The 26,991-nt window shown below is 38.4% G+C and overlaps 1 protein-coding gene across 4 annotated transcripts in view; it reads left to right on the forward strand.

The window, feature by feature from the left end:
* The window catches only part of PAK1 (p21 (RAC1) activated kinase 1), a 155,838-nt gene that overhangs the window by 85,051 nt on the left and 43,796 nt on the right, over positions 1-26,991 (forward strand). For all 4 annotated transcript variants that reach the window (XM_047693911.1, XM_047693913.1, XM_047693910.1 and 1 more), the window contains exons 3-5: positions 16,713-16,813; positions 17,310-17,457; positions 20,897-20,934. In XM_047693911.1, the coding sequence (XP_047549867.1) occupies positions 16,713-16,813; positions 17,310-17,457; positions 20,897-20,934 (287 nt within the window). The remainder of the gene's footprint in view (positions 1-16,712; positions 16,814-17,309; positions 17,458-20,896; positions 20,935-26,991) is intronic.

Here is a 26,991-nt window from a genome sequence, read left to right on the forward strand (position 1 = left end):
CCGGAAACCACGCTGAGGGTTATAGAAGGAAGGGGGGTTAGGAGGATAGGGTAACGGGGTGATGGGTATTAACACGGATGTGTATTGGGATGAGCACTGGGTGTTATACACAACTAATGAATCGTTGAACACTACATCAAAAACTAATGATGTACTATATGCTGGCTAACTGAACATAATTAAAAAAGAGAAGAAAGAAAACTTAAAAAAAAAACAAAAAGAAAATGTTCTAAAATTGATTATGGGGATGGTTGCCCAGCTCTGAGTATATATAAAAAGTCACTAAATTGTGCACTATATGGATGAATTGTATCTCAGTGAATTATATCTCAGTAAAACTTGTGTGTGTGTGTTTTGTTTTTTTATTTAAAAGATGATTCCTGTCTAAAATAGCAGGTAGAAGCATAACATTTAGACATCATTGAGAACTAAAGGGATGATCTTACATACTGAATGGGAGGTGGGGGTCTGAATATCTGGGTTGTAGTCTTAGTTCTGTCATAAATTGGCCGACAGCTTGGGTCAATTATTTCTCTGTAGACTTTAGTGTCTTCATTCAAAAAACTAGAGTCAAACCAGTAAACATAGAAGGTCTCTCATAGTTTTGAAATCCTAAAATTAAATAAATGAGATTATAAAGATGAAGTTGGATTGGGTTGCATGTGTAGGTGAAAAGAAGCTGGGCCATTGTAAAGTACTTTAATTAATAATAAATCTGTGTGTAGACCCAGAGATTCTTCTTGGACACCCTTCACTGAGTGATCCTAGGCCAAATCTGTTCTGAAAGTAAATCTCATAGCTCAAGATCTCAAACCAGTTTCTCTGTGAATTCAAAGTATAGATACAGAAAGCATAGAATTTTAAAAAGTTCTTATGAAATAATCTAGTTGTCTCTTTCATCCCTTAGTTATAGATTTTCTGTGCATGCCCTGAGCTCAGAGGTTTCATCCATTTGCTTTAAAGATGGCTATAATTAATGCATGCATCAAAATGAGATAAGTGAAGTTTTTTTCCCCCCTTTGGTTTGGAGCTTTTGTTCAGCTTAATTTTATGCTTGTCGATATTATCTTTCAACCAATAAACATTTGTTGACCTTTGCTTTGTGCCTCACTTAGTCCTAGCAGGATTCAAAGCAGAGTTGGCAGTCTTTGAAGTGGTATGGCCTTACCAAAGTATTTGGCCTAGAAATAGTCTAGAACGGACTTAGAGAACCAAGATTGAGTCCTATCTCTGACATTTATTCTGTGATTTCTTTTCCTCTTACCAATTTATTTTAATCTTAGTATTCTCATCTGTGAAGTAGGAATAATTGTAATTCCCATCACTCTTACCATTAGTAGGCTTTTGCCATTTCACACAGTGAATACAAAACCATTTTCTAAACTGTAAAACACTACAAGTATGAGTTTTTTTTTTTTTTTTTAAATGAGAAACTCACTTCTTGTTTTAATCTGATGTCTGCAAGTCATTTTCAGTTGAGGAGGCTGAGGTTTAAAGAAAATTAAATTGCTTGAGATCACAGCTGGAAAGTGGCAGGGATGAGTGTGGAACTCAGTCTTCCTGCAGTATCTGTTACAGCATACCCGACTATCTCTGTTCGTTGTTCTCAACCCAGATTACATATCTGATTCACTTATGGTGCTTTTAAAGAATAACAGATGCTTAGGTCATACCCAGACTTTTGGAGCCAAAATTACCAAAGGGGTAGTTTTAGGTCTCTAAAGAGATTTGGGAAAGGAGAAAGAAGAGTCTTTGTGGCCTGCGGTAGTGGCTGAGATTTGAGCTGGCAATGGTTAGAATGTCTGTGGGCATTACCTAATGCTGACCTCCAGCACGGCTTCAGTGTGTGCCTGGGGGAATGCGTCAATAAATCAAAGAAGCCTTAGCTAAAGGCCTGGAGTATGTGGTGCTGGGTTGCAGAATTCTATGTGGGAAAGCCTGGTACCTGTGGTTAGGATCTGGAGCCTTTGGTTTATTCTATTAAGTCACGCAGTATTTAGTTTGGAATCTTCTTCTGGCTTAATTTTCACAACCGAAGTGGAGTTCTCCAGGCTTGGGAAGAGTTTAGCAAAGTTAATTTTAAAACTGGACTACGTCAGTGTTTATCTCTCCCAAGTTTGGAGCATTTTACTGCCTTGAGCTCAGATTAGCTCAGCTGAACCAATGAGAGGTGCTTCTTAAAAATAAATCTTTTAAGAAAATAAGTAAGGCCAATGATTTGTGCTGAACCCTGGATAACTGTACTGCACCATAGGGTTTGGCAGTGTCAGCCTGAATTCCCATGCTATCAGAAAGCCAAATGGAGTAGGCCAAAATGGGGTTAAAATTAGGATGGGTGAGGTTTTGACCTTCTTTTTCCACTTTATTTCTTCAAGCTTGTGGTGTCTAGTTACATGACATCAGAATGATTCTTTCTTCTTTCTTCTTAGCCACAGTTTCTCTGTCTTAGTGAGTGGGTCCGGAAATCTTACTCTGAAACTTTCTTATATTAATGATAACTCATGTTCGTAAAGCTTTTAGCTTATAAAACATGTACATTTTCTTTACCTTAGTTGGTCTTCAAATTAAAAACAATAATAAAAAATAGTAATAATAACAAATAGTAATTAGACAATAGTAATAACCATAAAATAGTAATAGCAATAACCAGCTACTATTTGTTGAATGCCTATTAATTACCACACAATATATTTTTTTTTTAAGATTTTTTTTTTTTTGTTTATTTGACGGAGAGAGAGATCACAAGTAGGCAGAGAGGCAGGCAGAGAGAGAGGAAGGGAAGTAGGCTCCCTGCTGAGCAGATAGCCCGATGTGGGGCTCGATCCCAGGACTCCGGGATCATGACCTGAGCTGAAGGCAGAGGCTTTAACCCACTGAGCAACCCAGGCGCCCCTACCACACAATATATTAAGAGTTTTGATGTTTGTGAAATATACCAGCCCTTGCAGGTACATAAATATTTCACTTAGTAGACAGCAAACTGAGGTTCACGGAGATTAAGTAACTTTCCCAAGGTTATCTAGTTAGGGAGTGGCTGAGTGGGGGACTGACACTCTGAAACCACTGAACAACACTGATACTCAGGCTTAGTAGGTCAACAACTTGCCCAGGGTCACATCTGCATAGTTGTAGAGCATGGAGTCTGAATTTGAATAATTGTCTCTTGCTTCTGGACTGTACTCTCTCATTCTTCTAAGTCCTCAGACACCATATAGTGTTTGAGGGCTCCCATCCGAGAGACGTTCAGACTGATGGCTTTAGTAGAATTGACTTGGTTGTTTCTTTTAACTCAAACTAATTTGCATTTAATAACATCTGTTCTATCACTCACTGGCATATTCATGTAGTCTGCAATATGGGGAAGGCACAGTACATTCAAAAGAAGCCCTGTTTGAGTTCAAGCCCTTAAAATTATCACCATTGCCCCTCCCTGACTTTGTGACCTTTGGTTAAGTTGCTTTACCTTTCTTGGCTTTAGTTCTCTTATCTGTAGTATGGGTACACAGTAATACTTATCTCATAGAATTGCTGGAAGACTGAAGATGTGAAAAATGCTATGCAAACTGCAGCCTTTTTTAGAGTTGGTAGAAATTTTGGTGGCTATTGTAACTTGCAGTCATGGTTGAGTTGTTACGACATTTACAAAATAGCAACTCTTAACAGGGTTCTTCCAAAGTAGAATTAAAGAATGATTCTGGCATAAACTACCTTTCTCTTCCTACATACGTACAGGCTTGTATTTCCTGTTGGTTTAGATAGGGATAATGGGAAGAGCAGATTAAGTTATTCTGTGCTCTGAGACTAAGCAGGTTTCCCAAGAAGTCTCCAAGAGTTCTCAGTAATATCTGTCAGAAGCAGGGTTCTAAGCTCTGGATATGGGCCTGGATTTCTGGAACAAATAATATATTTGAAACGGAGGCCAAAAAGGTAAGCCTCTTAAAACTCCAGATCTCGTAGATACTCTTCACTTCTTTCTTAGTCTAATCCTCTCCCTTTTCACTCTTTCTCTTCCCCTGTGTTATCTAATTCACTTACATAGTAAAGCATTGATACACATATGATATTAGGAGTTGGGCTTGGCAACCAACTATGTGTTCAAGATTTTCTAAGGAAGTAACATTGTAAAATATTCTGTTTGGGGTTTGGCTCCTATTGCAGTGTTCTCAGATATTTGTTAATGTGGCCTTGAGCAACTCCCTGATCTTCTCTGGGTTTTCTCACCTTTAAAATGAAAAAATTGGACTGAATACTCTATAAAATCATATGTGGCTCATGAGCCAGGTTTCTGTGTGTGTGTGAGTGTGTGTGTGTGTGTGTGTGTGTGTGTGTGATTAAATTCTAAATTTTTAATTTAAAACACAAATTTTTCATTTCACAGAAAAAAATTTTAAGTGGATTCCACACCCAACATGGGGCTTAAACTCACAGCCTTGAGACCAAGACCTGAGATCAAGGCTCTAATGACTGAGCAACCCAGCTGCCTCCAAATAACAGAAAATTTTTAACCTGAAAGTTAAATGTTTCAACAGAAGTTTAAAAAATTACAAGTTTTAAACTTGTAATTACAAGTTTTAAAATTTATTGGCTATTGACAACTAAAACCCAGTAGAGAACTAACCCCTATAACCTTCCCTGAACCTAATATGAATGTGAACATATTATACCTTCTTAAAAAGGGTTTAATCCTTAAAATAAAAGTATTAAATTGATGACCTGCCTGTAAAATATACGATTATTTGATATGGATTACCCACAACTAAAATAATTAGGGTTTAACAAATGAAGGCACTTAATAAACACATATATTTATTTTATTTATGTAAAGGTCTCTGAGAAACAAACTGAGGGTTTTAGAGGGGAGGGGATTGGGAGGATGGATGAGCCTAGTGGTGGGTATTTAGGAGGGCACATATTGCATGGAGCACTTGGTGTGGTGCATAAACAATGAATCTTGGAATACTACATCAAAAACTAATGATGTACTAACATAACAATACAAAAAAAGTATTTTTTTTTAAGAAATGGGTAGGCACAATTGTAAATTCATTAAAAGTTAACTGTTAATTGTGAAAAGGGGATGATTCTTTTAATTAGTCCAAAAGTGGTTTTCATAATAAGTCCTAAAATGTAGAATTGATATGATAGATAACTCCTGATTATTTGATTCATCAAGACAAAAAGTAACTTTGCAACGAAGAGCTATGGAATTGATTGCTAGGCATTTACTGGTGCTACTGCATGAACTTTTTGGGACTTGTTTAAAGTTTTTTTCAAATGTTATAAAGAATTATTTGAATATAACTTAATATTTAGTGTTTGTTGAAGTCTTACCTTTTGATGAGCCATGGTTCTTGTAGATTCCACCATTACACTTTTACATCTTTATATAGAAAAATGCACATTTCAGAAGTGTACAATTCAGTGATACATTGACTGCACCTATGTGGCCACTAACATGACCAAAAAAAAAAAAAAGGATATAGCTAGCCACCTAGAAGCTCCCTATGTTCTCCCTTTCAGGCACTAACATATCTCTCCTTCCCAAAGGAGACTCATAAATGAGTCTGTCTACTTTTTAACTTACTGTATATAGAATCATATACCATATATTTGCCTTTGTTTAACATTTTTAAATAAGATTTATCTGTATTTTTACATGTGGGTTAGCTCATTTTCATTGCTGTATAATATTCTTTTATAGCAATATTTTCCATTGTACTGTTGATGAACATAAGCTGTTTCAGCAGTAGACTGTTAGGAATGTTTTCTGACCATTCTCGTGCATGTCTTTATACATGTGTTCGCACATTTCTGTTGGGTGCATGTACAAGGTGAAATTGCTGAATCACGCAGATACTTGTGTTAAACTTTGGTTGATAAATACCAAAAATACAAAGTTCAAACACATAGTTGTTCAATATATATTCCCACCAGTGATGCATTTACTTGTTTTTGTCACCACTTTTATTATCAGTCTTTAAGGAGGTTAAGCAGCTTTTCTATTAATTGGCCATTTGGGTATACTTTTTTGTGAAGTGCCTGGTCAAGCCTTTTGCCCATTTAAGAAAAAAAAATTTTTTATTGGTTTGCAGGAGTTCTTATTTAGATACAAGCCTTTTGCCAGTTATATATTGCAGGTATCTTCATTTATGTACTTAATGGTATTTTTGATAGAATTTAGTATAGTCAGATTTATTATTTCCTTTCTAATGCTTTCTGTTCTATTTTTGGACTCTTCACCTGTTCTAAGTTATGAAGATTTTTCTCCTGTTAGAATTTTTCTGTGTTTGTATACACAATAATATTATCTGTAAATTGTGGTAGTTATGTTTCTTTCTTTCTAATCCTTCTCCCTGTGCTTCTTTTTCTTTCCTAGTTTCACTGGCTAATACCTTCAGGATTATGATAAATAGAAGTGACATCTTTATCTTATTTGTAATCTCAGAGGAAAACCTCTCAACATTTCACCATTAAGTATGATGTTGGCTCTAGTGTTTTTTGGTAATTAGCTTTTATTGGATTAAGGAAATTCCCTTGTAATCCTAGTTTGCTAAGAGGTTTTAATCACAATTGGATATAAAATTTTAGCAAATGCTTTTTCTGCATTAATTGAATTCTATACATTTTCTCCATTATTTTAATACAGTAAATTACATTTACTTGGTTAAAAAATTGAGATATGATTCATATACAGTTCACCATCTCAAAGTGTACAGTTCAGTGGTCTTTACTATAGTCACAAGATTGTACAATTATCACACTGCTCTAATGCCAGTACATTTTCATAGCTCTAAAAAGAAACCCTGTACTTTACCATATTTCCTTCTTCCCCGAGCCCCTGGCAACGACTGATCTACTTTCTGTCTATGGATTTGACTTTTCTGGACATTTTATATAAATGGAGTCACATAATACGTGACCTTTTGGGACTGGCTTCTTTCTTTCTTTTTTTAAAAGATTTATTTATTTATTTATTTGACAGAGAGAGAGAGATAGATAGAGATCACAAATAGGCAGAGGCAGGCATAGAGAGAGGGAAGCAGGCTCCCCGCTGAGCAGAGAGCCTGATGCGGGGCTCAATCCCAGGACCCTGGGATCATGACCTGAGCCACCCAGGCACCCCATGGGACTGGCTTCTTTCATTCAGCATAACGTTTTTAAAGTTCATCCATACTGTAGCATGGATCAGGACTTCATTTCTTTTTATAGCTGGATAACATTTTGTTGTATGGATGTACCATATTTTTATTTCTTTTATTCATCTGTTCGTCAGTCGAGGGACGTTTGCTTTTTGACTGTTTTGAATAATGTTGCTATAAACATTCACTTACAAGTTCTTGTGCAGACATAGGTCTTCATCAGATTCCTCTAGACTCATATTTGCTAGCCACCATAAAAAAGTGTGCTAGCAGCAGCAGTCGTCCCAGACAGCCTGATGTTTGTGGCCTTGAGATATGGGCCTACCAGAATCCCGAGTTTGCTTTATTTTCTCCATGGTCTCTCCCCTCAGTCCCAACTTGTTGTACATCTCTAATAAGAGTTATTAAATTTGGTTGACTTGCTGGGCAGGTGGAAAGCTGGGACAAAGATCACTGTTTTCTGAGCCTTTGTTTATTGTTTCCTCTGGAACGTCCTTCCCCATTTCTGCCTGACCATCTCCTGTTTATCCTTCATGAGTTTTTTCAGTTATTACCTTCTCCAGAAAGGTGATTTTCTTTACCCACCTTTATCTGTACCTGAACATGGATCAGTGACGTATTTACTGATTATTTATTGACCTCAGAAGAAGAAAGAGACTTTTCCAGGGCCATAAAGTTAGTTAATGGCAGAGAGAATACTGGATCCATCTTACTTTGACTCGTAGTCCAGAACAGATTTTTTTAAATTCCCTGACTTCAGTCTTCTCAGCAACGAAATGGGGATAATCCATGCTGTCTGGTTCTTAGAGTTGTTGTAAGGAGCCAGTGAGGCAGTGAATGTGAAAGGCTATACACATGTGAGGGAGGTGATTGTTACTTCCAGGAAGGGGTTTGCCGAGTGCCAGGTGGCTCTGTGACTACATGACTTCTCCGTTCCATCCTGCTTTCCTGCCTCAGGTACCCTGTTTTCTGCTGGTGGTCCCCAGCCAGTGAATACTCAGCCTAAATTGCACAGCACTTGGGACAAATCCTGCCAGCTAGAGTTTTTTGTTTTGTTTTGTTTTTCACCCCTGTACTTCCCTCCTCTCTCACTTCAGCCAAGCCCTTCCTCTTCTTATAGTTCAGTTCTGTTCTATGTTAAACTGTTACTTCATTCAGTAGTTGCTTCCAGTCAAATCAGTCAGTAGGGATCAGGGGGTATCACAAAGGTAGAAGATTTTATCAGGTGAACTGAGTCTTACTTCCATTTGCTGCTCTCTAATGCAGCTCTGCAGATTGAGTCAGTTTACTTCTCAGGGCTCTTTTTTCAGGGAGTAGAATAACTGTCTCTAAGGTTACTTCCTAATACTTTTGGTGTGTTCTGTAATAACTTATTCTGTGTTGGGTCCTCAGTGGAAGATTCGGAAGTTGAACAATCATAATTACAAGCCATGATTATACTTCTTAAGAAGCTTACATTTTAAGGAAAGGGATAAGTCTTTAAAATAGCAAGGAACCATATAAGATAGGAAAGGACTAAATGCATGGTGGTGTGGCAGATTTATTGTCTTAGGAATTAACAATAGAGGGAGGAAAGGTCAGGAAGAGAAGTAGGACTTAAACCAGTCTTTAAAAGATGACTGAGAATTTGACAGGGAGATTGGGAGGAAGAGCATTCTAAAGCAAGGAGAACAAAAAGTGAGCAAAAACTTGGAGGTAGGAATGTGGCAGGTATATGCAAAGGTTATGGGGCAAAAAGTATCCCGTGGAAGCCAGCTTCAGCATTACCCTGTTTTTTAATGTGTTAATTGATTTCATTTCCTTGGGGCTCTTTTCTATAGACTACTCATCCTCTGAGCCATTCTCTTTCTGTGTCTCCATTACTGGAGTTTCTTTTCTATTGACATCCCATGCCTACGATGGTATATTATATAGTATATTAATATTATAAATTAGAAATAATATGTAAAAATAGAAGATATATAAGTATAAAATGAAAATCTAAATAAAACATAAAAACATAATTGTTCTTCCATACAATTTTTTTTTTCATTTTATTTTTTTTCAGTGTTCTAAAATTCATTGTTTATGCAGCACACCCAGTGCTCCATGCAATACGTGCCCTCCTTAATACCCACCACCAGGCTCACCCAACCCCCTACCCTCTCCCCTCCAAAACCCTCAGTTTGTTTCTCAGAGTCCACAGTCTCTCATGGTTTGTCTCCCACTCCGGTTTCCCCCAACTCACTTCTCCTCTCCATCACACAATCTTTTAAGGGACTAGATCAGAGGAAATTTAGGAACAGTAAGCAATCCAAAGTCATGTACCATGTCCCATGCATTCTAGCTATGAATAAGACAGATGGACTTATGTCATAAATGACTGCTTAATTAGGGCCCTGGTAAACTCTTGGCCTTCTCTTTCTAAATGCAGCTGCTTCTGGAAGGGAAATTGCCAAGTGCATAAATAGCTTAAACCCCAGCAGTTGGCATGTTGGCAAATAGTTCTCAGTAAGACACTGAGGAGAGAAACTTTGTATCAGACTTGGGTTCAAATCTCAGTTCTTACTAGCAATGTGAGCTTGAGCAAATTATTATTATTATTATTACTTAGTTTCCTTATCTGTAAAATGATAGTAGTAATAATCTATCTCATAGGATTTTAAGAATTAAGGAAAATAATGTGTTACGGTATCTTATATATGTTAAGTTCTTATTCAGTGTTATTTCCTTTCCTTATTTTACCAAAGTATGTTTCCTTGACTCAATTTGAAATTCTTTATGGGAGGTAAAACAGTAGAATGTAAAGGGCCTTGGCTTTGAAGCCACACCTTTTGAATTTTAGTCACTTCAATAACTGTAGGCAAGTCTGTGCTTTAATTTCCTAATCTACAAATAAAACTTGCCTCTCAGGATTGTGGTGTTTATATGAGACGATGTGATTGGAGTACCTATTAAAAACTGTGAGGTGCCATGTCAGGAAGAATCTAGCTACAGAGCTTTGAGAGTATTCATCTTTCTGTTTTCATTAGACTTATGGAATGTAGGAGCTGGAAGGGTCCTTATAATTATCTAGTCCATTCTCTCCATATTCAGATGAGAAAGCTGAGAACCTGGACTTTGTGGTGTGTAGGGGCAAAACTGGCCTGGACTCTGGACCTTCTCATTCCTCCCCTCATCCTCTCCTACCCCCCAACCCCATTTTGCTGCCTTTCATCAAGATTATCCTGGGTCTGTGGAGGCATTGGGACTTCAGAATTTCTTTTGGCCAATGTGCTGAGCTCCTACAGAGCAGGGTTTTCAGACAGGACTGAGGTAGCTGGGTAACAAGGATTGTGAAAAGTCAGGTAAGACCTTGTAAAATTGAGACATTTATTCCTGTCCTGGAGGGAATTTGCCTGCCTTCAACAAGATTCTTTAGACTCTTGCCAGGTCGAGTTAGGTATTTGGTCATTTGTTCCTTTCTTCATTTGCTGTTTTGTGCCAAATGTGTGCTAGCTTTTGGGGATCCATGATGAATTGGACATGACCGCTGCACTTGGGACTGTCTGGTTGGAAGGTAAACCTAAAAAATAGGCAGTTACTATAATGGTGCTGTGGAAATAGAAGAGAAGGGAAGGAATGCCCAACCTTGAGATCAGGGAGGACTTTAGAGAAGAGATGACCTTTAAGCTGACACCCGAAAAGTGTGAATTAAAGGCTGAGGTAATAAGCGAAGGGAAAGGCAAGGCAGAATTTATAAGCAAAGGGTGTAGCTTGAGAAAATGGGAAGAGGTGTGAAAGAGCTCATCATGTTTGGTGACATAACTGGTTCAGTGTAGCTGGTATAGAGCATATGAAACATAAGTAGTGGGAGGTAAGAAGAGGTACAGGTTTGTAGGACAGAGCTTCAGAGACTTTAAAAAAATAGAGCAGTTTTAGGTTCACAGCAAAATTGAGGGGAAGGTACCCAGTATACCTTGATAACTGTATACCTCCTGCCCCCACATATGTACAACCTTCCCCACTATTAACATCATATACCATGGTGGTGCATTTTATTAATCAGATTGTTTATCTCTTATTGTTGAGTTTTGAGAGTTCTTCATATATTTTGGATAATAATCCTTTATCAGATAGATCTTTTGCAAATATTTTCTTATTACTTGTGGTTTGTCTTCTCATTCTCTTGATTCTCAAACTTTTGTATGCACGCAAATAATTTGGGATCTCATTAAAATTCAGATTCTAATTCAGTAGGTCTGAGCTGGAGCTCGAGATCCTACATTTCTAATGGTCTCCCAAGTTTTACTGATACTGGTTTGATTAGCAAGGTTATAGATCACCCTGGCTGCTGTCTGATTGAAGGGGACCGGAATGCAGGTGACTGGTTATTGTTAGAATGATCCAAGGCCATAGATAACAATGCCTGAAATAGGGTAGTGGCAGTGAAAATGGAGAAGTGGATAAATTCACTATATAGTGAATTCACTATATAGTGGATAAAATCACTATATAGAAGAGGAAATTAGTAACCTGGGGACTGAATGGCAGAGCAGTGGGGAGAGAGAGAAGAGAACACATAATCATGAGCATAGTAGTCCATTAAGAGGCAGCGCAGCAGAATAGGAAGGCCTTGGGACTGGGAGCCTGAAGACTTCAGTTCTGATTGCAGATCTGCTTCTGACTTGCTCGTGACCTCATGCAGGTTACTTACTTCTTAGAACCCCTGTTTCTTCTTCTCTCAAACGGGCACCACAACCACTGCCCTGCTCATCACACAGTTGTTTGGAGGCTCTAGTGAAGTAATATATGTGAGAATGCTTTGTAAGCATTACAGTATGACTCAAATGAAGGTGATTATTATGAAATGTAAATCTCTTTTAAAGTGCTGTAAGCTGTATTGATACTTTCTTTGCCCTATAGGGATATGCAGTCTGGTAGTGAGGTTCAGACAAGTCGACTGGGAAAGGCAATACAAGTGGATCATATATTTGTAGTCCAGCTCTTCTTGAACACTGGGGCCTTAGCTATGGATTTGGGGGGTCTATTTTAGTCCACAGCTGTATTTGAAAAAAATTTTATTTTTTTATTTGAGCATAGTTGACACAAATTAGTTTTAGGTGAACAACATAGCGATTCAACAAGTGTATACGTTATGCTGTGTTCACCACAAGTATAGCTATCATCTGTCACCATATGGTGCTATTACGATACCATTGACTATATTCCTTATGCTGTGACTTATTCATTCCATAACCAGAAGCCTGTATCTCCCACTCCCCTCACCCGTGTTGCCTGTTCCCCACCCTCCGCCAGGCAACCATCAGTTTGTTCTTTGTAATTATAGGTTTCATTCTGCTTTTTGTTTGTTTGTGTATTCATTTTTTTAGATTTCACATATTAGTGGAATCATATGGTATCTGTCTTTCCCAGACTGGCTTATTTTACTTAGCATAATGTCCTCCAATCCATAGTGTTGCCACAAATGGTACTGTCTCATCCCATTTTTATGGCTGCAAAGTATTCCTTGTGTGTGTTTGTGTATGTGTGTTTCTATCTTTCTAATCTATTTGTCTATCAGTGGACACTTAGGTTCCTTCCATATCTTGGCTATTGTAATAATGCTAATAAGTATAGGGGTGCATATATCTATGCAGATTAGTGTTTTTGTTTTCTTTGGGTAAATATCCAGTAGTGGGATTACTAGGTCATATGATAATTCTATTTTTAACTTTTTAATGAACCTCTTTACTGTTTTCCACATTGCTGTTTGTACAGTCCACAGTTGTAAATTGTACCAATTTACATTCCTACCAACTGTGTACAATATTCCTTCTCCTCCAGATCTCCAGCAACACTTGTTATTTCTTGTGTTTTTGATTTTAGCCATTCTGATAGGTGTGAGGTAATATCCCATTGTGGTTTTGACTTGCATTTCCCTGATGATTAGTGATGTTGAGCATTTTTTCATGTCTTTTAGCCATCTGGATGTCTTCTTTGGAAAAATGCCTATTTGCATCCTCTGCCCATTTTTTAAATCAGATTGGTATTTTTTGGAGGTGAGTTGTGTAAGTTCTTGTATGTTTTAGATGTAAACCCCTTTGTTGGATATATCATTTGCAAATATCTTCTCCTATTCAGTAGGTTACCTTTTTGTTGATGGTTTTCTTTGCACACAAAAGCTTTTTATTTTGATGTAATCCTAATAGTTTATTTTTGCTTTTGTTTTCCTTGCCTTAGGAAACAAGGGAAAATGTTAGAAAAACGTTGCTCTGGCCAGTGTCAGAGAAATTGCTGCCTGTGCTCTCTTCTAGGATTTTTGTGTATGGTGTTAGAAGTGGTGCAGTTTCATTCTTTTGTGAAAGAATATAGTTGTCTGGTCTTCCCGGCACCATTTATTAAAGAGACTGTCTTTTCCCCATTCTTTGTTCTTGCCTCCTTTGTCATCAATTAATTGACTGTATACGTATGCATTTATTTCCGGGCTCTCTATTCTGTTCTATTAATCTATGTGTCTGTTTTTGTGCCAGTACCTTACTGTTTTGATTAATATAATTCAGCCTATACTTTTAATCTGATCTTTAAGGATAGGCTCAGAGAAGCCTGGCATTCAGCCTTGTCTTACCCCAGCCAAGTTCTTAGGTACTACAGTGAATTCTTTTATTTCTTTTTTTTTTTTAAAGAGATTTTACTTACTCATTTAAGAGGGAGAGCGAGAGCGAGTGCTAGTGAGCACATGAGCAGGGTGAAGGTCAGAGGGAGAGAAGCAGACTCTGTGCTGAGCATGGGGTCCAACACAGGGCTTTATCTCAGGATCCTAAGATCATGACCTGAGCCAAAACCAAGAGCTGGACACTTAACTGACTGAGCCACCCAGGTTCCCCTGTGGTGATTTCTCTTAGATGTGAATTATGGGCTTACAGGGTTTTTTCAGAGCCTTGCTGGTATATGATCCTGGGCATTTCTGGGAGGGAAAATGTCTTGTCATGGAGCCAAGGATTTGGGGCCTTGACTTGACAATGTGGAACATGACTTCCATAAGGAGAAAACTGGTAGTTTCATCAAGAGATTGATAGTGGGGAAGACCAGAGACTTAGGGCTCCTGGGCTTTCATTGCTGATTTGCCTTACAGAGGGGTTATTCTGCAACATGGATCAGACTGGAGGAGATTATGCTGAGTGAAATAAGTCAAACAGAGAGAGTCAATTATCATATAGTTTCACTTGTGGAGCATAAGGAATAACATGGAGGATATTAGGAGAAGGAAAGGAAAAATGAATTGGGGCAAATTGGAGAGGGAGAAACAATCTGAGGGCTTTGGAAGGGAGGGGGTGGGCAGTTGGGTGAGCTTGGTGATGAGTATTAAGGAGGGCACGTATTGCATGCAGCACTGGGTATGGTACATAAACAATGAATCTTGGAACACTGCATCAAAAACTAATGATGTATTGTATGGTGACTAACATAACACAATAAAAATAAATAAATAAAAAGGGGGTATTCTGGTTTTGCCTCTCAGGCCTGTGAGCTTACATGGCCAGTGTCTAATATTTTTAGGATAGACTTGTCACTGAAACTCAGCAATGATCAAGCAAATTATTAAAAAGAAGCACTTATATTTCCTTACCTATAAAATGCAGATATTAATACCTATTTTATAGGGCTATATGAGTATTTGGTGACATGATGCATATAAAATTCTTAGCACATGCTTGGCACATGGTAAGAGCTCAATAAATAGTAGCTTTTGCTGTTAGCCTCTGAACCCAGTTCCCCCAGGTATGTGTAGGAGTTCCCTGGGAGTTTAGACCAGATGGCCTCCTCCCTAGAACATTGAAGGAGGAGGAGCCTTGGCTGGAGAAATAAGGAGGGTTTCTACAGATATTTAAAATCTGAGCTCTGTAGGTCCCCATTTAGGAAGAAAGATTATCTGACTGAGACTTGGAAGGTATTTAAGCCTGTTTCATTGGGATTGCATTTGCAGATTCCAGCTGAGGTCTAGCTTGATACTAAGACCTTGAAACTCCTTTTAGCTGGAAGAGGGTTATGTTTATAGAGCTTCTGTAACTAAGTACCATAAACTAGGCGGCTTAAACAACAAAAATTTATTGTTTCAGTTCTAGAGGCTAGGATTCCAAGATCAAGTTGTCTGCAGGGTTGTTTCCTTTTTTTTTTTTTTTTTTAAGATTTTATTTATTTACTTGAGAGAGAGAGCACGAGAAGGGGAGGGTCAGAGGGAGAAGCAGACTCCCTGCTGAGCAGAGAGCTTGATGCGAGTCTCAATCCCAGGACTCCAGGATCATGACCTGGCTGAAGGCAGTTGCTTAACCAACTGAGCCATCCAGGCGCCCGGGTTGTTTCCTTTCGAAGGCTGTGAAGAAAAATCTGTTCCATGCCTCTTCCTTAGCTTCTGGTGGTTTGTGTGTTTCTAGACTTGAAGAAGCATCACTCTGACATCTTTCTTCATCTTCATATGGTATTCTTACGTGCATCTGTCTCCAAATTTCTTATTTTTATAAGAACACCAGTCTTAACTGGATTAGGGGTCCACCCTGCTCCAGTATGACCTAAACATAACTTAACTAATTACATTTGGACCTACTTCCAAATAAGGTCACAATTTGTGCTAGTTGGAGTTAGAACATATGAATTTGGGGGGACATAATTGAACCCCTGACAGGGTACTTTACTTCAGCACTAAAATTCCTTAAATGTTGAAGCCTTTTCTACCAGGTCAGCAGGACCTTAGTGAACATCTATTTTACTCATGACCCTTGATGGGAGAGGGATGACTACAAATATTTGGTCTGTATAATCCTTTAAGGTCCTAGCTTGGGGAGGCAGTGTAGCATAGTGGTTTTGAGCTTAGGCTCTGGGCCAGACTGCCTGGGTTTGTATCTGGATGCTGCCAATTACTAACCATGTGATCTTAAGCAAGTAACTTAATCTCTGTGCTTCCATTTCCTTACCTGCAAAATAAGGAAGATAGTATCTACCCTGACAGGGCTGCCATGAGGCTAAAGTGAATTCATACATGTGAAGAACTAAAACCATTGTCTGGTTAGCATCTGATAAAATATTAGTGATTTATATTATTAAAATAACATTCAGATTTAAATTCTCTAAATTGAGAGGACCTTAAAGCAGTCCATAATCAAATACCAAACCAGTAGGATGCAGGTCATAGGAGCTCATACAATGTAGGATGTCAGAGCTGGAAGGATCTTTAGAGACCATTTACCTGAGCCTTCTCTTTTTTACAGATGGAGAAACCAGGGTTCAGAAAAAGGAAGTGGCTCATTACTAATCGCTTCTCGCTTCTCGGCCTTTACGCTAAGATCAAGTGCAAATGGCTCATTAGTGGTAGAGCCAGGACTTTAAACTCTGAAAAATAGCCTTTCTTTCCCTCCCTTACTTTAGTTCCACAAAAAATTAAGTTCTTTAATCATGCTTTGAACACCTAATCTAAGTCTGGCATCTGGCTCTGTCAGTACTTATCTAAAGTAGACAGCCCTTAGCCTTCAAAGGAGCCCACAGCTCAACAAAGAGTTAAATAAGCCAAAAAATGTAATGTCCTTGTTTTTTATTTCCTTTCCCCTGTTTCTCTTGCAGCAAATAAAAAGAAGGAGAAGGAACGGCCGGAGATTTCTCTTCCTTCAGATTTTGAGCACACAATTCACGTTGGTTTTGATGCTGTCACAGGGGAGTTTACAGTAAGTCCTGGGTCACAGAAAGGCCTTTGGTCTTTGAGAGTTCTGACTATGCACTGTTAGATTCATTTCTTTTTCCCCTTAGTATTTCTGATGACTCTGTCTTTGCCCGAGACACTCATTACTATCTTCTTACATTCATAAGAGGGACATTTTCTTCACCTCCAAAACTGTACCTGAGAAGGCTTTGTATCTCCATTCCTTAACTAGCCCTCTGTTAAGTGGCTTCCTGGCAGTAGGCTTTGCATGGGGCACTGATAATATAAAGACAAATCACACATGGTTCCTGTTCTGAAGGTGGAATAGCCTAGTGAAAGAGCAAACGCCTCAAGAAACAACTAATACAATGAGATAGGTACTATAAAAAAGGCTTGTCTAGTGCTCTGAGGGTACAGAAAGAATGGCTAAACCTGTCTTTAACTGCCAGCAGGTATCAGTTTCTCCTTCAGGATCTCCTTTGACTATGCCTTCCTTATAATGTTGTATGTCTCTCTTATAGGGGATGCCAGAGCAATGGGCTCGTCTCCTTCAGACATCAAATATCACTAAGTCAGAGCAGAAGAAAAACCCGCAGGCTGTTCTGGATGTATTGGAATTTTATAACTCAAAGAAGACTTCCAACAGCCAGAAGTACATGAGCTTTACAGGTATGGGGCTTGAATCCAGAGCAGTCTAGGAAAAAAAAAAGGGTTTTCATCTGGGTGGAAAAGTTCCACATGCCTTTCGGTGTGGGGTAAGGGAAGAAAGTATTGGAAAGAGTGGGGATGGTACTGTAAGGTGGGATTTTGGAATTCGAGAGCCAAAGTGATGGGTCTTTGCTCTGAGACTGCACATTTTTAAAAAGTAACATGACACATATATATTTAGCTTCAAATTGGGAATAATAATTCTTGTCTCAAGAGATTGTAGGGAAGAATAAATGAGCTCATTGATATGAAATTTCTTTTTAGGTTGTAAAACAGCACCATGGAAGTGTAGCTGTCATTAACATTTTTAAATTTAATATCATTAAGTTATTTAATAACACATGTGTTGTGTATCTTTTAAGTAGATAAGCCCAATTTCTTCCTCAAGGAATTAATTGTTATCAGTCAAATGTAAAACAGGCCACTAATAATAAATGTACTTTAGATGTACCCTCTCTGTAATAGACTATGTTTTTCAGAGTGCTTTTTTTTTTTTTTTAAAGATTTTATTTATTTATTATTAGACAGAGAGAAATCACAAGTAGGCAGAGAGGCAGGCAGAGAGAGAGGAGGAAGCAGGCTCCCTGCTGAGCAGAAAGCCCGATGTGGGGCTTGAACCCAGGACCTGGGATCATGACCTGAGCCGAAGGCAGCGGCTTAACCCACTGAGCCACCCAGGCGCCCCCAGAGTGCTTTTAATGACAGAATTTGGATTAGAATCCAGGTCTTCTAATTCCCAGACTAGCATCTTTTGAGTTTGCTTCTTGCTTCTAGTAATTCTACTTGGAACACCTCTCTCCATAGCAGGGAGATTTTTCTTTTCCAAGATAAGTAACCAGAAGGCCTACGTTTCTCGAAACTTGCCTTTTATAATGTCATCTTAGAATGTTAGAGCAAGATGTATCCTCAGTATATACTGCTCCCAGTTCCCCCCTGTTTTGCAGACATTAAAGCCAAAAATGTCCTTTCTAATGTGGCTAAATTGGTGGCAGAACTGATCTCTTAACTCCCAAGTCTGGTGTTATTTTCAGTGTTCATGCTGCCTCTTTCAAAGAGCAGTATTGTTGGAGAAGGTGAGAACCAGGATGAACGAGCTAATTTTGAAGGATGCTTTCCCCAGCAAGTATCTGGCCTGTATCAAAGGGCACAGATGGTGAGGAGGACAAAGTGCAGCTTAGCTCATGCTGCCATGATGGTACCCAGGAGAGGGTCATGCATGTTCCCAGCAGTATTTCCTTCCTGGCCCCGCTGGCTCTGTCTCTTTTCCCATTGAGGGACTGAGTCATTCCAAGGAGGAATTGGGGTTGAGGGGTGTTCGGTGGGAGAGTTTTCTAGTCAGGATGTTAGAGCTTGTGTTTTAAGGCATTTGTCATGAACGTCAGATGAGAAGCTGGCTTTGAAAGCCTCAGCAGCCAAGTCTTTGGAAGAATCTCTGTTTATGTGTACATGTGTGTAGATGTGTACAAGGACCAGATATGTATATGGAAGCATAGATCTGTGGGTTTTCACATCTTTGGAATTAAAGTCCATTTAAGTATTTGTGAATTAACCTGTTTATAGATACACACATTAAGATAAATGTGTATATATGATCACCTGTGCAGGCACATATGAATTATACTGTATATGTTAGAATGTACAGATATGTGTTCATACAACTCCTTCCATGTGTATAAATTTGTTCACACATGTATATGTGTGTGTGTGCGGACATGCAAGTACAGTATTTTTAGTTTTTTAGAGGTTGAAGTCCAGGGCCAATTCTAGGCAAAATTGTATATTTAGCAACATTTTATTTTTATTTAATTTATTTTTTAAAAAGATGTTATTGGACAGAGAGAAAGTGTGTCATAAGCAGGAGGAGCTGCAGGCAGGGGGAGAGGGAGGAAGAGGGATAGCAAGAAGCAGACTCCCCCACCCCCGCAGGGAGTTATCTGATGTGGGGCTCTTGCCCAGGACCCTGGTATCATGACCTGAACTGAAGCAGATGCTTAACCAACTGAGCCACCCAAGCACCCCTGGCACAGTTTTTTTTAATGCCATCTCTCTCCTTTTCTTATTTCCCTTCTTCTCATACTATTGATTCTGAGAATACTACCTCAGTTTGTATGCTTGCACATAAATTAATTTCATTGATCCTCATGACGGCCTTGAGGGGTTGTTATAGCAAGGACTATTATCCCGATTTCACAGACTTGGAGAAATTAATTAGGCTTAGAGAAACTGAGTGACTTACTCAGGGTGAATCAACTGATATGTTAGGGAATTACGTTTAAAGTATATCCTGAATTAGTTTCTCCAGGGTACACCTGGCTATTCCCAGGGTTTTTTGAAGAATATATTGTCACAGCTTGTGGGTTCATGATTTGTCGTAGGATCAAAGAAGCTGTACCTGACACTTTCTTATATGATGGAATTGGGATCTTGGACATTCTCTGGACTTGGTTCTTGGTGAGGAATATGTTGGATTTGGTAGAATATTTCTCCTCCTTAATTCCATTGGTGTTGAACTGGCTAAGTCAGTTTCTTCTTAGGTCTGTAGGAATTAAAGTATAAAACCAAACATGATATTTGGCTTTTAAACTTAATTTCTTGCTAAGATCTCCATTGAGTCTGTGTTTCATATTTTATTAAATATAAAATATCATTAATGGTAAGCGGCACCATTATTTTATATACCACTAAAGAAGAAGTTGCCAATTAAACTGTGAAATGCCTTTGATTGTAGGGCACATCTCTCTTTCAGAAATGTTAGTGTAAAAAATTTACATTTCAAAATCAATGAAATGTGATAATTGCCTCATTGAGGAAGCTTGAATCTATTCTTAGAAGTAAGACCCTGCCTTAAGTTAGACTTGACATGATTAATGCTTCTCTTTTTCTAAACCTTAATTTTTCTTTCCGTGTAGGAAATAGACATGGATGTAGAAAGATCCTTTTTAAAAGCTGAAGCCACAAGCTGGTCATGATTTGTCATGGGTAGCTGAGGACATGAATTCTTTCTCTTTCTAGAGTGCAGGAAATTTCCTTGACCTTTGATACCTGATGATGTTAGAGTTGGTTGAAGTTCTATCATAGTATCTAGAATTAGACCAGGATACAAATGTTGACTCCTGTTTAACCTGTGTGTACCCTGGGCAAATTACTTAACTTCTCTGAATCTCAGTTTCCAAATCTATAAAAGTAGACATAATAATTGTACTCAGAGCTGTAGTGAGGATTAAAGGAAGTAATGTGTATAATATGCTTTAGTATGGTGTCAGGCCCATAGTACCGTAATATTATTATTTTTATTCTCCGAGTCTGGCAAGTGCTTGATTGGATAGGCTTCCTTAGCTCTCAAGAATGGATTAATTGTGATTACTTACTGACTGGGTCCCTTGTCTTTTTCCTTTTGCAGATAAATCAGCTGAGGATTATAATTCTTCTAACACATTGGTAAGTTTTTATTTTCTTTATTCTGATATGGGCAGGCCTGGTGGTTAGGGATCAAGACAGTGTGGTAGATGCAGAGCCTGAACTGGGAGACACTCATCTTGGTCACTCCCTGTCCTCCACTTGCCAGCCCTCATAGTTCTTATCTATACATTAAAGGAATTGGACTGAATAAACAGTAGGTAGCTCTTCTAGATTTGATTTTTTAGTGTTCCAGAAATCCTAACCTTGGAACCAGAACTGACATCTAGACTCAGTTTTTCATTTGTAGCTTTGAAACCTTGGGAAAGCCAATTTGCCTTTCTGAACTTCAGTTTTTTCATCAATAAAATGAAGATGATACACTTTCCTTTACCTGGACATGTCTTCAAATACCTGAATTTAGAAGAGAATTCCCTCTTTTTTGTTGGTAGGGTCTACAAAATCGAATTAGGACTAGTTTTTGGAGGGAGCAGATTCTGTTCATTTAAGGTCATCCATTCTGTTCTCTGACACTGTATAGTGAAGCCCTGTCCCTTGAAGGTGTATTATAGGAATCACTGATGAATTGACTGGAAAGTAAAGCTAGGTGACCTCATCCTCAAAACTTTAAAAATAGAACTACCCTGTGATCCTGTAATTCTACTACTGGGTATTTAAAAGAATACCAGAACAGGAATTCAGAAGGATATATGCACCCCTGTGTTTATAGCAGCATTATTTACAATAGCTAAATTATGGAAGCTGCCCAAGTGTCCATTGATAGGTGAATGGGTAAAGGAGAAATGGTGTGTGTTTGTGTGTGTGTGTGTGTGTATCTCTCTGTGTGTATCTATCTATCTATCTATATTTATATATTTTTATACATAATGGAATATTATTCAGCCAAAAAAAAGAATAAAATCTTGCCACTTGCCACAACATGGGTAGTGCTAGAGAGTATCATACTAAGTGAAATAAGTCCTACAAAGACGAATACCATATGATTTCACTTGCATGCGGAATTTAAGAAAAAAAGCAAACGAACAAAGGAAAAAAAGAGAGAAACCAAGACTTTTAACTATAGAGAACAAATAGATGTTTACCAGAGGGGAGGTGGCTCAGGGATGGATGAAGTAGGTGATGGGGATTAAGAAGGGCACTTGTTATGATAGCACTGTGTGATGCATGGAGTTGCTCCATCACTATATTGTATACCTAGAGCTAATAGAACACTGCATGTTACCTATACTAGAATTTAAAAAAAAAGGAAAAAAAAAAGCCTAGATGACCACAAAGGTTTCTGCCGCTCTCAACTTACAAATTCCATTTTTCAGAGCAGATAAAGTGGGCTGTTGTTTGAAAGGGTCTTATAAATAGTAAGCTCTGATATGTGTAAGAGAATATTGTAATTCCTCACACCTGATGCTTTCTCTTGTACAAAGGTCATTTTGTCATATTGATTTATTAAATATTTATAGAACCCCCACTCTATGCCAGGTCCTTATGGAGAAATGACAATATGGAAGTGAATCAGACATTGTCCTAACACCTAAGAATCTCCCAGTCTTATGAGCAGCATGAAGGCACAAGCAGTTACAGTACAGCATGCTAAAACTTCATGAAGCCAGGGGCTGTCTGGCTTGTTATTGCTATATCCATGGCAACTGGCAAGTAACCACTTACTGAATAAAAGGTTGGATGTGTAAGAGAAAACTTCTTGATAGTAGAGTCTGAGTTGGGGAGTTTGTTATCTAGGGCAAGAATTAAGGAGACATGAGGATATTCCAGACAAAGGGAAAATAAATAGCATGTGCAAAGACAAGGAGGTTCACAAGGTATGCTTTTATAGGGAACTGCAAGTGACCTGTTATGATTGGAATGTGAAGTGTGAATGGACGAGAGGCTGGTGATGAGGAGGAATGGTGGCAGGTCAGATCATGTAGAAGGTTTATCTTTATCTTAAAGGTAATGAGAAGCTATTAAAGAATTTTAAACAGGGGAATGGTAAGTTCTAACACAATACTGAGTCACCATTAAAATACTTTAATCCATGCTTCTAGCATTAGGGACTGGTTTACTTTGAGTCATTTATATTCCTATCAATCATAAAAATGTTCACATGTCCAGGACCTTTGTAACATACTGGTTCCTTTCTTATTCACTATGTCTTTTAATCCTCCCTGAAGTTTAATTAGGTGGGTTATTATCCTTGTTTTATAGAAGATAACACTGAAATTGGGAAGGTTTAATGGCAGTAGGTATCTGATGCCAGTCTGCATTGCTTTCCCCTGGTTCATTCTTTCATCAAATGGAAGAGATGTAATTAAAGAAAGGGAAAGAATTTGTAAGTGTTAAGATATTTGGGAGTTTCTCCCTATTATTGAACAGTAAATTATTGAAGAACGGGTCTAAACAAAGCTGAGCTGTGCTTTGCGGTTCAGATGTGTTTATGCTTTTACAAGAGTGAAAACTATCATTTATTGAGGGGCCAATGTGTGCCAGGCACCATGCTAATAACTATTTGTGGTTGGTATGGTTAGTCTTCACAGTTACCTTGTGAAGAAGGCATTACCCATCCCCATTTCACAGGTAGAAAACAGACTTGCTTGAAGACTCATAATTAGTGGTGGTGCAGAACCAGATTAGAACTAAGGTGAGTCCCAGTCCAGGATACTTTTCACTGTGGCAGAGGACTGAGAAAGATGTCAGAGAGGTCTTATAAAAAGGAGACTACAGTAAAGCCATAACTATGTTGTCCTTTCATGAAGAAGAGGAGCCCTGGGGCTCATGCCATATGGCAGAGAGAATAACACCTGCTTGGTAAAAACCTGGCTTAGTATCTACAATTAAAACCACTCAGGTTGTCAAGGACATTTTATCCCCCAATTCTTAACATTTTTCCCTGTGGTTCAGTATTCTATATTTCCTTACTAGTTTTACCTGAGGGATTATGGTTTGCATTGTGATAGCGTATCATTATTTTCCATATTGGTTTCATACAGATCATCCCACTTGATTTGTGAAATAATTGGATGGGGTTGTTATTCCTATAACACAGGTTAAGAAATTGAGATTCAGAGATTAAGTGACTTGCTCTCTACCCTCGAATAAATTAGTAGGAGAAACCAGTACAAAATTCCGTTTTCCTGAGCATTCATTTATTCATTCATGCTATAAATATTTACTTAGCACCTTCTTTGTGTCCAGGTGTTGGTGACACAAAAATGAGTATGCACTATCTTAGTCCTTGAGGGAAAATTTAACAGCACACGAGAGGGATGAAGGCTGTAAGATAGGTATGAGTAATGTGTGAGGGGTCATATTTGATAAACTGATTTATTCTGCCTGGTAGTACAGGGAAGTTTTCAGAGTTTTTGGTCCTAATGATTTGTTCATTTAAAAACCATGATCTTTAAGATTCTTTCTAGCATGAAAATTCTGTTACTTGTGGCTTATTGATTTGAGGTCTGGCTCTCAGGTTCTATAGCATTTTAATTCCTGAATTTTCATTTATAAAACAAACAGCTATTATGTGATAGGTTCTTTTGGTGTTGGGGGGGTCAAGCACTGGTAAGGTCTTTGCTCTTGATTTCACAATTTAGTGAGGAATCAGAACATGTAAACAGGGATTCATAATATCTTGTCAGGTAAACACAGGTAATGATACCAGGCAGATAAAAGGGAAATTCTTCCTGGTCTGAGGTAGCATGAACAAAAGCCAAGTTAAGGATCTATCCTTTCAAGCCGAAGACCTAGAACTGTGTGCTGGAGCTAAGGAGATCTTCTATATAGGAGATTGCTACAGCTTAGGAGAAAGAGAGGGGACAGTGGAGAAACAGATTCACACATTTTAGTCTAAACTCACATTTTAGAAGATTCCTCTGGAAATTGGGTCAGGGTATTAGAATGAATTCATATATCTGTCTCTCTTGCTATGCCAAATTTCTTAATTTCAGAAAAAGATCTGTTAAAAAAAAAATACAAAGCAGTGCTACAAAACAAAAATAGAACATAAATAAGCCATTGTCAGAAATTCACAGAGGATAGAAAGTAAAGATCAGATTGATGAAAATAGAAGAAGCCATAGCTTAAAGTATGTGGAAGAGAAAACTCCTGGAAAAACAAGAGTAGCTGATAGAGTATACAATACAAGAAGAAGCAGGAAGGAGTCCTGGATCATCTTCAAGGGTAAATTATTTAAAATTCTGCATTTGAAACAGCAAGGGCAGTCTTCATCTTACAGAGAGTAAAAGCTTAAGCCAGGTAATTTCTTTTTTCTTTTTTTTTTTTTTTTAAGATTTTATTTATTTATTTGACAGAGAGAGACACAGTGAGAGAAAGAACACAAGCAAGGGGAGTGAGAGAGGGAGAAGCAGGCTTCCCATCAAGCAGGGATTCTGATGCTGGATCCCAGGACTCTGGGGTCATGACCTGAGCTGAAGGTGCATGTTTAACAACTGAGCCACCAAGGCGCCCCAAGCCAGATAATTTTCTAAAGAAAAGAAACTGCCTACTTGAAGAGAACTTGTGCTGTAGATATAGGTGCTTGAGAGAGGAGCAGAGCAGAACCCGAGTTAACTACAGATCTCTGCAACAGGTATGAAGAAGGGGAAAAGGAAGAGTAGGTCTCTAGTGGAAGAAAATACATTAAATTCTCCATCCCAAGAGTAAATTTTTCATACTTTGGATAATTGGAAGGAGAGGAATCTCAACGCTACATGTTCTTCTATGCCAACATACTCTAAAGTGACGGCTGCCAACAACCACATGCAGACTCTCTAACTCACATGTAGGTTACATCAGACCTCCCATCCAGGAGACAGTGGAGAAACAGACACAACTGCAGAAGAAACCCATGCTGCTTACATGCACTGATCAACCTAGTTCTTCACTTAGAAGTATGAATGGATAGCCCAGGATCTCTAGATACTGGAAGGAAGGAAAGCATTAAAGAGAAGGATCAGATAAAGAAAGTAAAATTGGACCCAGAGGAAATAGATAATTCAAAGAATTTTTAAAAAATATATAAAATATATATAAATATATAAATATATATAATCTATATAAATATATAAAAATATATAATATGAACATGTTATATATATATATATAATTACATATTTTATATAACATATTATACAGAGGCTTTATAGATTGTTGCAGCCACAAAAACATACTGCTATTAGACCAGAGGATGAAAAAGAGTTCTTAGAAATGAGAAATGTGATTAAGGAAATAAATTCAGAAGGATTAAAAAATGCATGTAAGAATGAATAATATGACACAAAATATAAAAACAGTGGAAAATTGGGGGAATCAGGGACACAGGGATTTATTTATAGGGAGATTCAAGAAGAATTAGAGAACTGGGGTACTAACTTGGAAAAAATAATCAAAGGAATAATAGAAGAAAATCCCTCAGTTAAAGAAAAGCATGACCCTTCAGATGAAAGGGCAAACCAGTTATCAGATCAGGTAACTGCAGAGACCCAAGGATAAAGAGAAAGAGCTTCAGACATTTCAAAGAGAATATACACCTGATGTTCCTCAGTAGCAATAGGAGGCAGAGGAACAGTATCTTCAGAGATATGAGAAAAATTACTTAGAACCAAGAATTCTGTACCTAATCAAACTAGCATTTAAGAATGCATGAGGTCAGGAGAGGAGTCAAGATGGCGAAGAAGTAGCAGCCTGAGACTACTTCAGGTAGCGGGAGATCAGCTAGATAGCTTATCTAAAGATTGCAAACACCTACAAATCCAACGGGAGATCGAAGAGAAGAAGAACAGCAACTTTAGAAACAGAAAATCAACCACTTTCTGAAAGGTAGGACTGGCGGAGAAGTGAATCCAAAGCGATGGGAAGATAGACTGCGGGGGGAGGGGCCGGCTCCCAGCAAGCGGCGGAGCAACGGAGCACAAAATCAGGACTTTTAAAAGTCTGTTCCACTGAGGGACATCGCTCCAGAGGCTTAACTGGGGTGAAGCCCACGCAGGTCAGCGTGGCCTCAGGTCCCGCAGGGTCACAGAAGGATCGGGGGTGTCTGAGTGTCGCAGAGCTTACAGGTATTAGAACGGGGAAGCTGGCTACAGAGACAGA

This window comes from Lutra lutra, chromosome 10 (assembly GCF_902655055.1).
Source record: "Lutra lutra chromosome 10, mLutLut1.2, whole genome shotgun sequence".
In the NCBI taxonomy this organism is placed as follows: domain Eukaryota; kingdom Metazoa; phylum Chordata; class Mammalia; order Carnivora; family Mustelidae; genus Lutra; species Lutra lutra.